Source organism: Ranitomeya imitator, chromosome 2 (genome assembly GCF_032444005.1).
Source record: "Ranitomeya imitator isolate aRanImi1 chromosome 2, aRanImi1.pri, whole genome shotgun sequence".
Lineage (NCBI taxonomy): Eukaryota > Metazoa > Chordata > Amphibia > Anura > Dendrobatidae > Ranitomeya > Ranitomeya imitator.
In genome coordinates, this window is record NC_091283.1 from 320493100 (window position 1) to 320509058 (window position 15959).

The 15959-nt window shown below is 41.3% G+C and overlaps 1 protein-coding gene and 1 long non-coding RNA gene across 4 annotated transcripts in view; one reads left to right on the top strand and one right to left on the bottom strand.

Annotated features, from left to right (window-relative positions):
• The window catches only part of LOC138663495 (uncharacterized), a 59222-nt gene extending 44109 nt beyond the window's left edge, over positions 1-15113 (top strand). Inside the window, exons 2-3 of the long non-coding RNA XR_011318199.1 lie at positions 14654-14878; positions 14966-15113. This is a non-coding gene — a long non-coding RNA (uncharacterized lncRNA). The remainder of the gene's footprint in view (positions 1-14653; positions 14879-14965) is intronic.
• LOC138663476 (gastrula zinc finger protein XlCGF57.1-like) overlaps positions 1780-15959 on the bottom strand; it is an 89566-nt gene continuing 75386 nt past the window's right edge. For all 3 annotated transcript variants that reach the window (XM_069749705.1, XM_069749704.1, XM_069749703.1), the window contains exon 7: positions 1780-6457. In XM_069749705.1, the coding sequence (XP_069605806.1) occupies positions 5271-6457 (1187 nt within the window). In that variant the 3' untranslated portion in view covers positions 1780-5270. The remainder of the gene's footprint in view (positions 6458-15959) is intronic.

Consider the following 15959-nt stretch of genomic DNA (forward strand, 5'->3'; position numbering starts at 1 on the left):
ATAATAATAATAATAATAATAATTTTTATTTATATAGCGCCAACATATTACGCAGCGCTTTACAAATTATAGAGGGGACTTGTACAGACAATAGACATTACAGCATAACAGAAATACAGTTCAAAACAGATACCAGGAGGAATGAGGGCCCTGCTCGTAAGATGCAGTGCAATACAGTGCAACTTACACCAGGGGAAGTTTAATAGGGGTGCGAGACTGCACACACTGAGCAGCTGAACAGATGCCACCTAGTGGCAAGAGAGTAGTCAGAAAAAGCAGAGTCAGGACACTAGATAATATGTCAGTACAAAAGGATTAAACAGAAAGCATAGTCAGGACGTAGCAAGAGATCAGTAAACCAGGGCGAGCAAAATACGGTACAATAGGGACAAATCAAGACAAAGTGAATAACCAAGCCAGGAGTTCAGCATCAGAGAATCAGTCAGAACAGACAAACGCAGGGAAAAGGCAGACAGAGGGGGATTACAGACACAGGACAAGTCAGGGTTTACAGCAGGACAAACCAAGGGTTTCCAGAGTCAGGTTCTCAAGCTGAAGACAGAACTATAACTGACACTGCCAGCAAGATTCATGGGAGCTAAATAGCAAACCCGAACCCAGAATGAGGCATAGCAAAATTAACCCTTGATATGATCCGTCCAAAAAAGGGCAGACACTAATAAACCCTGGAACGGATCATGACACAAAAGTTGTTGTTCAATTTGTCCTGAGTACGCTGATACACCATATGTGGGGCATAAACCACTGTTTGTGCGCACAGCAAAACTCGGAAGGGAAGGAGCGCCGTTTGACTTTTTCAGTGCAGAATTGGCTGGAATTGAGATCGGACGCCATGTCGAGTTTGGAGAACCCGATGTGCCTAACAGTGGAAACTTCCCAATTCTAACTCCAAACCTAACCCCAACACTCCCCTAATGCTAATTCCAATCCTATCCCCAACTTTAGCCACAACCCTAACCTTAACTTTAGCCACAACCCTAACCATAACTTTAGCCCCAACCCTAACGGGAAAATGGAAATAAATACTTTTTATATTATCATTTCTCCCTAACTAGCGGGGTGATAAAGGAGGTTTGATTTACTATTTATAGCTGTTTTTTATAACGGGTTCTTATGTTTTGCAGCTGTCACACGCTAAAAGACGCTTTCTATTGCAAAAAATAGTTTTTGCATCACTACATTTTGGCCCACAGAGTCATGTGAGTTCTTGTTTTTTGAAGGACAAGTTAACGTTTTTATTGGTATCATTTTTGGGCACATGACATTTTTTATCGCTTTTTATTACGATTTTTGGGAGGCAGAATAAACAAAAACCAACAATTCATGAATTTCTTTTGGGGGGCGTTTATACCGTTCCGCGTGTGGTAAAATTGATAAAGCAGTTTTATTCTTCGGGTTGATACGATTACAGCGATACCTCATTTATATTTTTTTTTATGTTTTGTCGCTTTTATACAATAAAAACTATTTAATATAAAATATTATTTTTGCATCGCTTTATTCTGAGGGCTATAACTTACTTTTTCGCTGATGATGCTGTATGGCAGCTCATTTTTTGCAGGACAAGATGACGTTTTCAGCGGTACCATGTTTATTTATATCCATCTTTTTGATCGCATCTTATTCCACTTTTTGTTTGATGGTATGATGATAAATTAGAGACCAGAGACAAGAGGACATACTAAAGAGCAGGGATCACCTTTAGATAATATATGAAATGTTATTAATGCACACAAGGAACCACAAAAAACACACACAAAAATTTAAAAACATTTAAAATACACAGAGAAAATATTGCCACTTGATGTAGCCTAACCAATCAGGAGCCATGATTAGCCAAATAACACCAAACAATCATGTATATAACAATCTGATATATAGATTAAAGGGGTCTGTGGTCAGATAATCATGTATTAAATATACATTGATTAGTCTAACACACTTCTAACAACCAAAGATTGGCACCAAATACAAAGTGAATATACAAGTGGAAATGCTGTGGTCCCATAGACTTGTTAAGAGGAATGTTCCAACTTATAAATACCAGGGTAAATGCTCATTATAACCCTCTAAAAAGGACAATTCCAGCATCTCACATAACAGCATTGATTATTATCATAAATGCATTACCAATCCTATACCAGTCCTAGATTCCAACCAGTTCCCAAGACTCCATACATCATTTGCAATCAAATAGGTGGCACACTAAAAGCATGTCCTGTAGACCCAACGCGTATCGTCACTACTGTGACTTCATCAGGGGCAAGTAAAAGGCTAATGGGTTTAATGTGGTTTAGCAATATATACATGTAGGGTAATTGTTGAATAGAAACAGCTGCCAGACTCACCGCATGAAGTACACGTGCATTCAGTGCGGCGTCTCTGAATACTCGGAAGTTGTAAAGAGTTCAATCTCTAATGCGCATATGCTGGCGTTTTTATGGTAACCAAGGGACTCTAAGGTCCGTGTTTATGCAGAGTCATGAGAGTTCGCCCTTAGATATTTAGATAGGCACTGCGCATGCGTGGTATGTCACATGTCGAAGGTCCTTCAATTATACACTGCAGATCTACAGTCACATGACCGCAGGTCCTTACACTGAGAGTCTCATAGCTCACAAAAAACCCAAAGAGCATCATGTGACCAGCCAACACAGTTACCTGACAGCAGTAGAGTATATTCACTAGCGATAGTATCATTTCTGTCAGAGTTTGCATAGTATTCCCGTACAATCACGGGGAAATATATGCATAGCGGGCCGCATAATCCTTAGAAACTAGATGGTGCATCTAAACTGCCAAAAAGGACCCTTCCATAGAAGTCACTCCCCATTTTTTTATTATTATTTTTAGTGACAATAGCATGATGGCAGTAACATATATTCCCTAGTGATAGTATCATTTATATACAGAGAGCTTCCAAGTTTGTATAGTGTCTCCGTTTACTCACAGGGAAATATATAAATAGCGGACCACATATTCCTTAGAGACTAAATAGTGCATCTAGACTGCCACAAAGGACCCTTCTATAAGGACAAATCATTCCTTATTTCTCATTCTTAATAATAAAAGACACACACTCAAGTCTACTTGTTCCCATTCACATACTAGGTCGATTAGATTTAAATCTAATCCGACTGTAGTGAATGCTTTGTCATTGTCTGTCAATACACTCTCCATATAAATAACGGAGGCCAGGTTGATTATAAGTGCCATATTTGGTAGAATAAGAAAACCACTCGTATAAGCTATTGCTACAATTGGGCAGATGGAATTAGGCACTTTATACCTACAAAGAATATGGTGCTACATTTTGAACAAACACACCCAAGGTAACCAACATTCTCACATAGCCGTCATTCACCCAAAAGACCAGTGATCAAAAATGTTATAGCACAGAAAAAAATCATTGGATTAGTATGCCTAGAGATTAGTGTAATATTACCTATCAAACGCTTATATACCTACGAGTTCTTGTCCCAATCTATCTGACCATTAAGAGCCGTAAACCACATCTGGCTCCGAGAGGTACGTCACGTATAGTATTCCTATCTATAAACATGTGCACCGGTGTAATAGTTCTCACATGACCCAATTTCAGTAAGGTCTATGTGAACCTCTTCATATCCCCTGAACCACAGATTTTAAAGCCTAGATTTTGTATTTGGTGCCAATCCATAATCAAAAGATATATGATCAAATTTAAACAAGGTAAGTACCAACCAAAATACTATTTTTTAAAATTGTATTTGGTGCCAATTTGTACAAAAAGGAGACGTAAACGCCTACAATAACCCTTATCTTTGTTTTGTCATGATGTTACATTTAGGCCACACCCATCGGTCCAAGTCAGCCAGATCAAGGTATACAAAAGTCACTTAGATTTGCTTATAAAAGCCTGTGAAGAGTAAATCTTCATTTAAGCCAGACAGAGAAAGGCTCTGTAAGTCATAAATCCATTTTGACTCCCATCTTAGTATCTTAGGGATGATGTTTCCTCCTCTGGTGTTGGTGTCCACAGATTCCAGACCCATAATTTTCAATCCTTTAGTGTTGGCTCCATGGAAGTCCAAGAAATGTGCAGCCACTGAGAAGATTGTCTTGCCTTTCTCCCGATCTTTCGTTGGCTCCTTCTCCTCAATTCCTGTGTCGTTTGACCGACATATAATGTTGGAGGACAATCGCATATCAATAGATATACGAGATTTCTTGATCAGCAATTAAAAAACTGTTTAGGTCTAATGAAAGAAGGCAACGTGGGAATCATGAAACCATCCTGTGAAATCATGAATTGGTATGATGATAAAGCATTATTTTTACCTTTTTTATTTATTTCTTTTATGGTGTTCACTGACGGTGTTAACTAGTGGGACAGTTTAATAGGTCAGATTATTACGGACGCAGCGATACTAAATATGTGTACTTTTGAAACAATATTTATTTTTATTAATTTTTTATTAAAATTAATTTTTATGAAGGACCCCGCTGCCATCTTGGATCCGGGGGTCTGCAGGCAGGGAAAACCTCAGAACAACGAGATCAAATTGCATTGTTCTGACGGTTTGAGGGAAGCATGCAGGGAGCCCACTCACTGCGCGATGCTTCTCTATGCCACCGTAACACTGCAATCTTGTTTGATCGCATTGTTCCTGCGGGTAAAGTGCCGGGAACGGTGCATGACCACTCCTAGCACTTAGTCCCTATAGGAGGAAAAACACAAGAATTGCACTGTATTGTCACATACTATCTATTCCTGACACTGGAGTGGCTTATAAACTTACGCAGTATACAGTTTGAGGTCTGGGATCTGCCAATATGTGGCTGATTTTCTGACTGTTTCGGATAACATGATACATGATTTTTTTTTTTTTGGCTAGTCTCGCTTGAATATAGGTCAATATTAAATAGTCTCCTGATGAGTCGCCTTTGGTAGAAATGAGAGGCTTGGAGAGTGAGTGTGTATACGTCACCTCATCCTATATACTGAACGGTGGGGTACACGTTTTTTCTATTAGTCACCTACTGACATTCAGGGGTAAATTATGGGTATAGTGTTACATTTGGAATTAATAAAGTTTAGTTTTATCCTTTTGTCAGCAAACATGAGGAATGACAAGAGACAACGCATTTAAAAAGATTCAATTTTGGTTAAAACTATTCCAACATTATGAACATAAAAAAGGCTTTTCCCCTATGTGACGTCTCTGATGTTTATTAACAGTTGATTTCCAAGTAAAATATTTCCCACATTAAGAAAATGAAAAAAGCTTCTCCTCTGTGTGACTCCTCTGATGTCTAACAAGCGTCCCTTTCTGGTTAAAACATTTCCCACATTCTAAACAGGAAAAAGGCTTCTCCCCTGTGTGAGTTCTCTGGTGGCTAACAAGATGTGATTTCTCGTTAAAACATTTCCCACATTCTGAACAGGAAAAAGGCTTCTCCCCTGTGTGGGCTTTTTGATGTCCAACAAGACACTTTTTGAAAGTAAAACATTTCCCACATTCTGAACAGGAAAAAGGCTTCTCTCCTGTGTGAGTTCTTTGGTGCCTAACAAATTGTGATTTGTTGTTAAAACATTTCCCACATTCTGAACAGAAAAAAGGCTTCTCACCTGTGTGAATTCTCTGGTGGCAAACAAGATGTGACATCTGTTTAAAACATTTCCCACATTCTGAACAGGAAAAAGGCTTCTCCCCTGTGTGGGTTCTTTGATGACAAACAAGACTCTTTTTTAAAGTAAAACATTTCCCACATTCTGAACAGGAAAAAGGCTTCTCTCCTGTGTGGGTTCTCTGGTGACTAACAAGACTCCCTTTATCGTTAAAATATTTCACACATTCTGAACAGGAAAAAGGCTTCCCCTCTGAGTGACTGCTCTGATGTCTAACAAGATGCCTTTGGTGATTAAAACATTTCCCACATTCTGAACAGGAAAAAGGCTTTTCTCCTGTGTGGGTTCTCTGGTGACTAACAAGATTCCCTTTCTGGTTAAAACATTTCCCACATTCTGAACAGGAAAAAGGCTTCTCCCCTGTGTGAGTTCTCTGGTGACTAACAAGATTCCCTTTCTGGTTAAAACATTTCCCACATTCTGAACAGGAAAAAGGTTTCTCCCCTGTGTGAGTACTATGATGCCTAACAAAAACGGATTTCAGGATAAAACATTTCCCACATTCTGAACATGAAAATGACTTCTTTTCTTTAGGAGCAGTTTGTTTTTTAATGCCTCTTTTGTGACTTAGATTTTCCTTGGTAGTCAGTAATGAATCAGAAGATGGGATCTGTTTCATAGGATCAGATGATAGATCTTTGCTGTGAATGGATGATGATACATCTGGAGTAACAGCAATCACTTCAGTTGTATCTTCTAGGATCTCAAGATCATGAGATTTAAAAATTGAAGATGTCAGCTGTCCCACTGATCTGGTACAGTCATCTGAAAAGATAAAAATCAATTTTTTTAATAAAATATCCTTGCGTTTTATATTTTTGAACATTTCTACTTAAACTGTCCATAAAAATAGCAAGCTAAGTAAAATACTTTAATTATTTACCAAGACAATGACAGTTCACAGTCTAATAGAAAACCTTGAGGGATGAACCAGTAGTGTGTGGTGTTCAACTGTTTGTTCATTCTGTTTCCCAAATATCGAATAAAAAGAAACTAATCAATGTTATGTAGGTGAAAATAATACCAATTCTCATCTCACAAAAAAAATAAGTCCTCGCTCAGGTCCATCATCTGTCAATGGAAAAAACAGATGTTTCATAAGATCGTCACAAGATGGTATACCACCCCAGTGGTAACTCATACCTGGTACCCCAACATAACCCCAACCTGTTGGAGATGTAATAGCGATAAAGGGGTGTTCCTGCACATTTGGTGGTCATGTGATAAGATTAGATGGTTTTGGAATAGTGTTTGGAAAATTATTACCAAGTTGTGCAAACTTTCAAAACCTCCACGGCCGAACCTCATCTTTCTGAACTGATCTAGCGATATTTCACAGTGCAAATCACTACACCTATTTTTATTAGCAGCGGCCAAACTAATTATTCCCACAAAATGGCGCTCTCAGAGCAGCCCAAGCGTTGTTGATTGGTTCCAAAAAGTTGATCAGCTTTATTATGTAGAGGAAATTGGAGCTTTCACAAACTTCCCAGGAGACAGGTTTGGCGTAACATGGGAGCCATGGGTTCTGTATAGAGAATCGGATGAATACTTAAAGGGAACCTGTCACCCCGTTTTTTGAGATTGAGCTATAAATACTGTTAAATAGGGCCTGCGCTGTGTGTTACTATAGTGTATGTAGTGTACCCCGATTCCCCACCTATGCTGAGAAATAACTTACCAAAGTCGCCGTTTTCGCCTGTCAATCAGGCTGGTCAGGTCGGGAGGGCGTGTTCACAGCGCTGGTTCTTCCTCATCTTTACGTTGGTGGCGTAGTGGCGTAGTGGTGAACAAGCAGCGCGCGATCTGCGCTGTCATCCCTTTCGTCGGTGGGGGCGGCCATCTTCCTGGGGCCGCGCGTGCGCAGATCGAGTGCTCTGCTGCACGGGGCTTCAGGAAAATGGCCGCGGGATGCTGCGGCCATTTTCCTGAAGCCCCGTGCAGCAGAGCACTCGATCTGCGCACGCGCGGCCCCAGGAAGATGGCCGCCCCCACCGACGAAAGGGATGACAGCGCAGATCGCGCGCTGCTTGTTCACCACTACGCCACTACGCCACCAACGTAAAGCTGAGGAAGAACCAGCGCTGTGAACACGCCCTCCCGACCTGACCAGCCTGATTGACAGGCGAAAACGGCGACTTTGGTAAGTTATTTCTCAGCATAGGTGGGGAATCGGGGTACACTACATACACTATAGTAACACACAGCGCAGGCCCTATTTAACAGTATTTATAGCTCAATCTCAAAAAACGGGGTGACAGGTTCCCTTTAAGAATGATGAGTCAGCAGTCTCACACAACGACTGAATGAAGATCTGGCATCCACCCTAAAAACTAACAAGCTTTCATGCGAGAATAATGCTTGTTACATAGGTCTCATGAAGCTGTAAGGCACTAACGCCGATACCACTATCCATTCTTACATGGAGGACTCCCCTACCTCCCCTCCTTCATCTGATCTTCCTCACCCTACTTTCTCTATCTGTCTCTCTGTATCAATGTTATAATAAAAGATCTATAGGTGTGTACACATTGGGTTAGACTCCTTCCTTATAAAACAGAAGGAAAATGAAGACAAACTGTTGTGGAAGGAAAGATTATAACTTCTACTATGATTAATCTTAACATGTACTATGTGACGACCTAATGAAGGAACTTTTGACAACATTTTATTGAAAAAACACACACACACACACTCATACACCCTGTTAAGTAATAGAACCCAATAAAAAGATGTTTAAAAGAAAGGAAAAACAGAGGTTCCCACACTACTAGTGGCTCAAAGGCTGTTGAAAAGTAAGAGAGTATCTATAACCAATCCACCAAAATCCGCTCTCACTTCTGAGTCTTGCAGTGTGCTCAAACAACATTTACGATCCCTGTAGTTAGCAATAATATAGTGAGAAGAATCCACTTAATTTGCGGTGTGTGTCTCCTGGAGCACAATCTGGGCATTATCTGCTGGGTAATAAAATCGCAAATGTGTAATCTTCACTCTCCAACATCCACTGCGTGTTAATTTCCAGAAAGTGGCCGTGGAGTCAAAATACTCATTCCTCCTACATACGTGGTCTAAATTGTTGGTACCCCTCGTTTAATGACAGAAAATCCCACAATGGTAACAGAAATAACTTGAACCTGACAAAAGCAATAATAAATCAAAAATCTTTGCAAATGAACAAATGAAAGTCAGACATTGCTTTTCAACTATGCTTCCAAAAAATAAAAAAAAACCTCATGAAATAGGCCTTGACAGAAATGATGGTACCCTTAACTCAAGCGCTTTGTGACCGCCAAGGTAGATGAACATCGACGCTAGCAGGGCTTTGTGCAGCGACAACGTTTGTCTACAGTCGGTGATTTTGTGTTCATCGGGACCCCCATGTACCTTATAACGATGGGATTCTGGTGCACAACACTTCCTGTGACCCCGACCTCATTGAGCCTTGATTGGTTCAGGTCATGATGACGTCTGCGTCACACCAGCCAATGAGTCAAATCACTAGTAATGTTTGTTGTAGCAACAAACTTTCCCGGGCGATCTGCCTCATGAAAACGCGGTTCCTCGTCAGATCTTCTGTCAGTGAGAGATTAGAGGAGAAACAGTGTTACAAGTGCTGCTGGCAACAGCTGTGTGAGTCAGCGATCTATTTATAAAGTTAAACAAAAAATGATAAGGCAGATTAGGGTTAGTGCTATAGCTAGGGTTAGTGTTGGGGCTAAAGTCGGGGTTGCTGTTAGGGATAGGTTACTGTTAGGCTAAAGATAGGGTTCGGGTTAATGTTAGGGTTACTTTTAGGCTAAAGTTAGAGTTACTGTTAGGCTAAAGTTAGGGTTACTGATAGGGTTAGGGATAATGTTAGGCTAAAGTTAGAGCTACTGTTAAGGTTGGGGTTACTGTCAGGCTAAAGTTAGGTTTTATTCTAAAGTTAGGGTTAGGCTAAAGAATTAGGCTTTTCTCAATTGTCACCCCAATAATTTGGTCACGTCAGTCACGTCACATCAGAGTTTTCTATTTCTGGAAAAAATGAATAAAAACAAATAAAATGGCCCGTCAGTATTATAGTGCAGAGGAGGTTTATGCACTTTTGTTCTGACAGCGAAGAAAGTGCAATGTCAGTTGGCAATGTGGATTTCGAGAACTTTAGTAGCAGCGACAGTGATAGCTCAGAAATGAGCAGAGATTCTGGTCCATCCTCACACACAAGGAACAGTACAACAAGAAGGACAAAGCACTTCTGGAGAAAGGTCTCCAAATCAGGGATCAATGCCCAGTACTAGCGCTGTCCCTAGTGCTTGTGAATTTGCGCACACCAATGTCCAAGGAGCTTTGCCTCTTAATGTAGCATTTCCCAGATGGAAGGCTTCAGTTTCGGCTACTCCATTCATCTCTAATTTTAATGCCATTCCTGGTATAAATGTGGAGGTGGAAAATTTTGGACCAATTAATTTTTTTAATTTGTTTATGACAGATAGCTTGCTAGAGCATATTTTCCTACAAACAAATTTATATGCGTCCCAATTCAGCCATACTAGGTCAAATTTATGGACACCAACTAATGTCCTACAAACGAAAACATTTTTAGGACTTACATTCGCTATAGGGCTTGTTAAAAAAAAACTAGCATTCGGTCCTATTTGTCCAACCGCCCTGTTCAAGCCACCCCAATGTTTTCTGCCATTCTTCCTAGAACTCATTATGAAATGCTCATGAGATTTTGTCACTTTAACGACAATAGTCAATGCCTGCCCAGAAATGCCCCAGAACATGACAGACCATTCAAAATAAGACCCATCATCGAAGACTTTACAGAAAAGTTCTTAAAGCTCTATACCCCAACAGAAAACATTTCCATTGAGGAGTCCCTTGTAAAATTCAAAGGAAGTCTGCACCTCAAGCAATTTATTCCTTCTAAAAGGACAAGGTTCAAAATAACGCTGTGTAAAATGTGCAAGAGTTCAACCGGATATACATCAGCTTTTCGCATTTATGAGGGGAAGGATAGCCAACTAAACCCACCAGGATGCCCTACTTATCCGTGGACATCTGGAAAAACCGTTTGGGAGCTGATAACTCCATTTTTACAAAAAGGCTACAATCTGTATGTTGACAACTACTACACCAGCGTACCCCTATTTAAAAGTCTGGTTGAACATAACATGGGGGCTTGTGGGACCATTCGCAAAGACCGTCAGGGATTTCCACAATTATTGGTCAATGAAAAGTTCTGAAAGGGGCAGTCAGGGGCTTTACGCAATGGAGAACTGCCTGCCCTTAAGTATAAGGATAACAAAGATATTTTTATCCTGAGCTCGATCCACACAGATGCCACAAGGGTCACTGCAGACCAACAGTTATTCACTACTCCAAAACCTGTGTCTGCCATTGACTACAACAAATACATGGGGGGTGTGGACCTTGCAGATCAGGTTCTACAGCCATACCAGGTATCAAGAAAACCGTATACCTGGTATAAAAAGTTAGTAATTTATTTGTTTCAGGTGGCCTCATATAATTCTTTTGTGTCATACAAAAAAGCCAGAAATGCAGATACTTTCCTTGACTATCAAGAAAAGGTCATTCAAAATCTTTAAAAATCTTAAGTAAATAAAAAATTTTTTTTTTCAGCTCACATGTCCACTTTGTGCATGGCTGCCATTCCAGGAAAATCCAACAAGTAGTAAAAAAATCCAGCACCAAGAGGTTGCACTCCACTAAGCTTTATTGCAAAATCTTCATTTAAAGCATTGGACAACCGACAAAATAAAAATAGCATAAATAGCAGGAGTCCCAGACACCAGTTTACGCTTTTCATGGCCAAATATGCCCCTTAGTCATAACCTAGTGGTATACAAGCGAGTCAGGGTTTATATAAAACGCCCCATCACATGGTCCAGTTATGTCACACCCACAACATTAAAACTCTTTTACAAGTACAAAAATACAAACTTAAACCCAACAATATGCTGCTGTCATTATACACAGTCAAGAGCTCAGTGAGCAATATTAATAACACAATATTCTATCTGTGCGCTTAGGCAGGATTCAAATTTCGCTAGGGCAGTCCGTTTAACGAAAGCATTTTAGAGTAGCCAAAACACAATGTAACAGACATTTTAACGCACCCATAGACTTCCATTAGTGTAACGTATCATAACGCATGTCAAAAATCGGCATGCATTTGCAATATTCCATTTTTTTTTTTTACGCGCCTCCCAACGCGGCCTGCTGCATTTTCGGGTCTGGCACAGGGAACACACGGGTAATGGAAGCGTTGTTTCTGCCATTGAAGTCTATTGCAAACGCAGCCAGACGCAAATCAAGCAAAAAGTCCAATTGAAACCATGCGTTTGATTGCGTTAATGAGGGTTTTCCATGTGGTCATGTGACAGGAAATATGATTTCAGCCATTTTTGCAGCATACACTCTGCAGACAAACTCTGGAAACGCCAGCTACTCATTGTGTCTACCGTGTGAGCGACCTGAGGCAATGTAAGTACTATTATATATGTACATAGACATCCGTTGAGTGTGTAGTGGCCGCCCGATGTTTGTCTACTAAATGTATGATTATGCATGTACACAGATGTCGGATAGTGAGGGATGTAACCGCAGCAGCGTGTCTGCCATCTTCTCCTCGGAATAGGTAATGCCAATCAGAAAGGCTCTAAAAATGTTCTGTGACTCTAGTGTATTGAGGGCAACAGGGGCGGACTGGGCCGGGTGGCAGGAATGCACATGCCCCCCGGGCCAGTGCCTAAGCAGCTGCACAGGGCCGCTGGAGGACTAGCAGTGATTGTAATACATAGTGCACCTGTAGTGCGTGGGTCGGCATCATCTCGCCAGCAGCCTCGACATGTAGGCTGCAGCAGTATGTGATGAGCAGGCTCCTGTGCGGCACTGCCACTCTGAGGGGCAGAGCCAGCAGTAATCAAGATGAAAGGTCAGCATACCGGCCTGTGTGTGCATGGAGCTCCAGCTTCTCCTGCTCTTATCTGTTATTCCGGCAGAGAAGGAGAGACGGGGGAGGTGCCGGGACAGTGCAGAGCTGTGAGCAGGAGAAACTGAAGAGCTGCATGTGGACATCAGCCGCCCCTGCACCACATAGGAGATTGTGTGATGTGTGTATGAGGTATCTGGTGTGTGTGTGTGTGTGTGATGCTGCATGTGTGTCATGTGTGTATGAGGTATCTGGTGTGTATGTGATGGCTGCGTGTGTGATGGCTGCGTGTGTGTGTGATGGCTGCGTGTGTGTGATGGCTGCGTGTGTGATGGCAGCATGTGTGTGATGCATTTGTGTCAGAGCTGCGTGTATGTGTGTGTGAGCTGCGTGTGTGTGATGCATTTGTGTCAGAGCTGCATGTGTGTGTGAGCTACGTGTGTGATGCTGCATGTGTATGTGTGATGCTGCGTGTGTGTGTGTGAGCTGCGTGTTTGTGTGTGTGAGCTGCGTGTGTGTGTGAGCTGCGTGTATGTGTGAGCTGCGTGTGCGTGTGAGATGCGTGTGCGTGTGAGCTGCGTGTGCATGTGAGCTGTGTGCGTGTGTGTGAGCTGTGTGCGTGTGTGTGAGCTGTGTGCGTGTGTGTGAGCTGCGTGTGTGTATGTCATTATACATTGGGGCTGTGCGTGTGTGTGTGTCATTATACAGTGGGGCTGTGTGTGCCTGTCATTATACAGTGGGGCTGTGTGTGCCTGTCATTATACAGTGGGGCTGTGCGTGTGTGTGTCATTATACAGTGGGGCTGTGCGTGTGTGTCATTATACAGTGGGGCTGTGCGTGTGTGTCATTATACAGTGGGGCTGTGCGTGTGTGTCATTATACAGTGGGGCTGTGCGTGTGTGTCATTATACAGTGGAACTGTGCGTGTGTGTAAATATGCAGTGGGGCTGTGCGTGTGTGTAATTATGCAGTGGGGCTGTACGTGTGTGTGTGTCATTGGTGCATTCACTCTGTGTCATTCTATGTGACTGCAGACTTGTGCTTCTCACATTGCTCGCAGAGCTGTGGTTATTTGGTGGGTGTCTGGCTGCAAGTTTGTGATTTGCATACATGCGGTCACATGCCGAGTAGACTTGCATGGCCTAATGCAACTGTATTGAACAAGGCCAAAACAGTCTAGTCGAAATGTGTCTGGTAATATATATATTGCATGCTTGTGGTCACAAGACCACCTGTTGACGGCACCAGAGAATCTTCACAGCGCACAGTGCACACGATATGAGGATTCACACATAGTGACTGTAGACATGTAGCATAAGATCCGACAACCCCTTTAAGGATGAGCCACTTCTCATGGGCCACTGCTGTGTGCTTGCCCCCCAGGCCAAAATTTGCCAGTCAGCCCCTGGAGGGCAATCATGTGTAATCATGTATTTATTGCAAATAATAGGAATCTTCTGATCCGAAACCAAGCAGGCCACCCCCCAAAAAGCAATCAAAAGCAGCCAAAAAGATACATGCCAGAAAATATTTGCTAATATAAATTGCATCATGAATCGTAACTCCTTTTCTTTTTTTTATAAATTGAAGGTTACAAAACCCAAAAAACAGCCTCGCCGTGTTGCATCACCTCACCTTGAAGTGGTAATTATCATATAAAGTAACGATTTTTAACCAACCAAAAGCAAATTTTTATCTTTTTCTTCTCACAAAATCATTAATGAAACAAAACATAACAGTTTAAAAAATGCATAAAAACACCACAAAATAACTTAAAACCCCCTTTTTTTTATCCTAACAAACTACATTCATTTCAGTACAATAAACTAAACAAACAATAATATATGGACCCCCTAACAAACAAATTACTATAAACGAATAACATTACAATACAATACAGTGTTTAAAATATACGGTAACATTTGTTGAAAAAGGGGGGCTGGAATATATCGTGTTCTAGGGGATGTGATAAACGTATTCTCATTCTGACTAACTCCAAATTTTTTTTTTTGTTTACATAGTACAAGCAGACATCCAAAAAAAGACGACACATTACGGTTGATGAAGAGCCCTTGGACATAGAAAATGAGACTCTTATTGCATTGGTGCATGCAAATCCGTCCATATGGAATCAGAGTGACAGCTCGCACAATGATATAATTAAAAACCGGAGATTGTGGGAGAAAATAATTTGTGAGTTGGATCCTCGGAATCTGGCAAAGCCTGCCTCTTTGCAAAAAACATTGGTAATTAATGGTCAACTGAAATATATGTTCATTAAAGATTGTTAAAGAGAAATATTTTGTTTTTTTTTTTTGTATTTTTTGTTGTAGCCGATGCAGTCCATACCCGTTGGAGATCCATTAGAGATAGATTTGTCCATGACTACCAGCAGAACCTTAACACCCCCAGTGGATTTTCAGGCTATTGCGTCACCCCTTATGTTCACTACGAGCAATTGATGTTTCTAAAGAACCCGTCCCAGCGATCGTAAGTAAACAGAATGTTATTGTTTGGGTCGGTAAAAATGTGTGAGAGCAAGAAGTGTGTCTGAAAATCTATATTTTTTTTGGTTGAACGATCTGTAGTACAGCTGCGCCTCAAGAGGCAGAGGCACCAGAGCCATCTCACCAGGAAACAAGCCAAGAAACGGGCACTGAAGATGTGTCTGTCCTAAGCGAGCCACGATCAATGGACAGTAGTACTGTGGCTCCTGTTGTCAGTGCCCGTTTGCAAGCACATCGCAGACGCAAGCAATCATCTGCCAAAGATGAAGTCCATGCCATAATTGTTGATGGACTCCAACGTTTAGAGGATCTGTGTCTCAGCGAACACAGAGATATAAGGCGGGAAATTAAGGACTTGCAATCACGAGAATCCGTGTATGCAGCCAATGAATGGAAGCTCCTGTTTTTATCTTATGTCCCTATAGTACAAAGCATACTGCCGCACAAGAATTTACTTTTTTGACAAAGATTTAATGATCTACTCGAGGATTTTTTGGCTCTTCAGGTGCCCACTTCCTCTAAAACAAATTCAAGTGCAAGCTATTGTACCATGGACATTCCGTCCTATCAAGCAACAACACCAATTAGAGGCCAGGGTGAACCTGGTATGGAAATGCACCGGCAATGTAGAAGTCCGGCTTTCAGTTGGGCAGACAATACGCCAGCGCAATACCACAGTATCTAAAAATTTTAAAAAATTTACATAGTTCGGCAATATAGCCTTGACAAGTTTTCTTTAACCCAAGACAAAAAGTTGAATATTTTGTAAAATCCCTATGGGATCGCATAAGTTAAAAATGTCTACCAACATTTTGAGTGG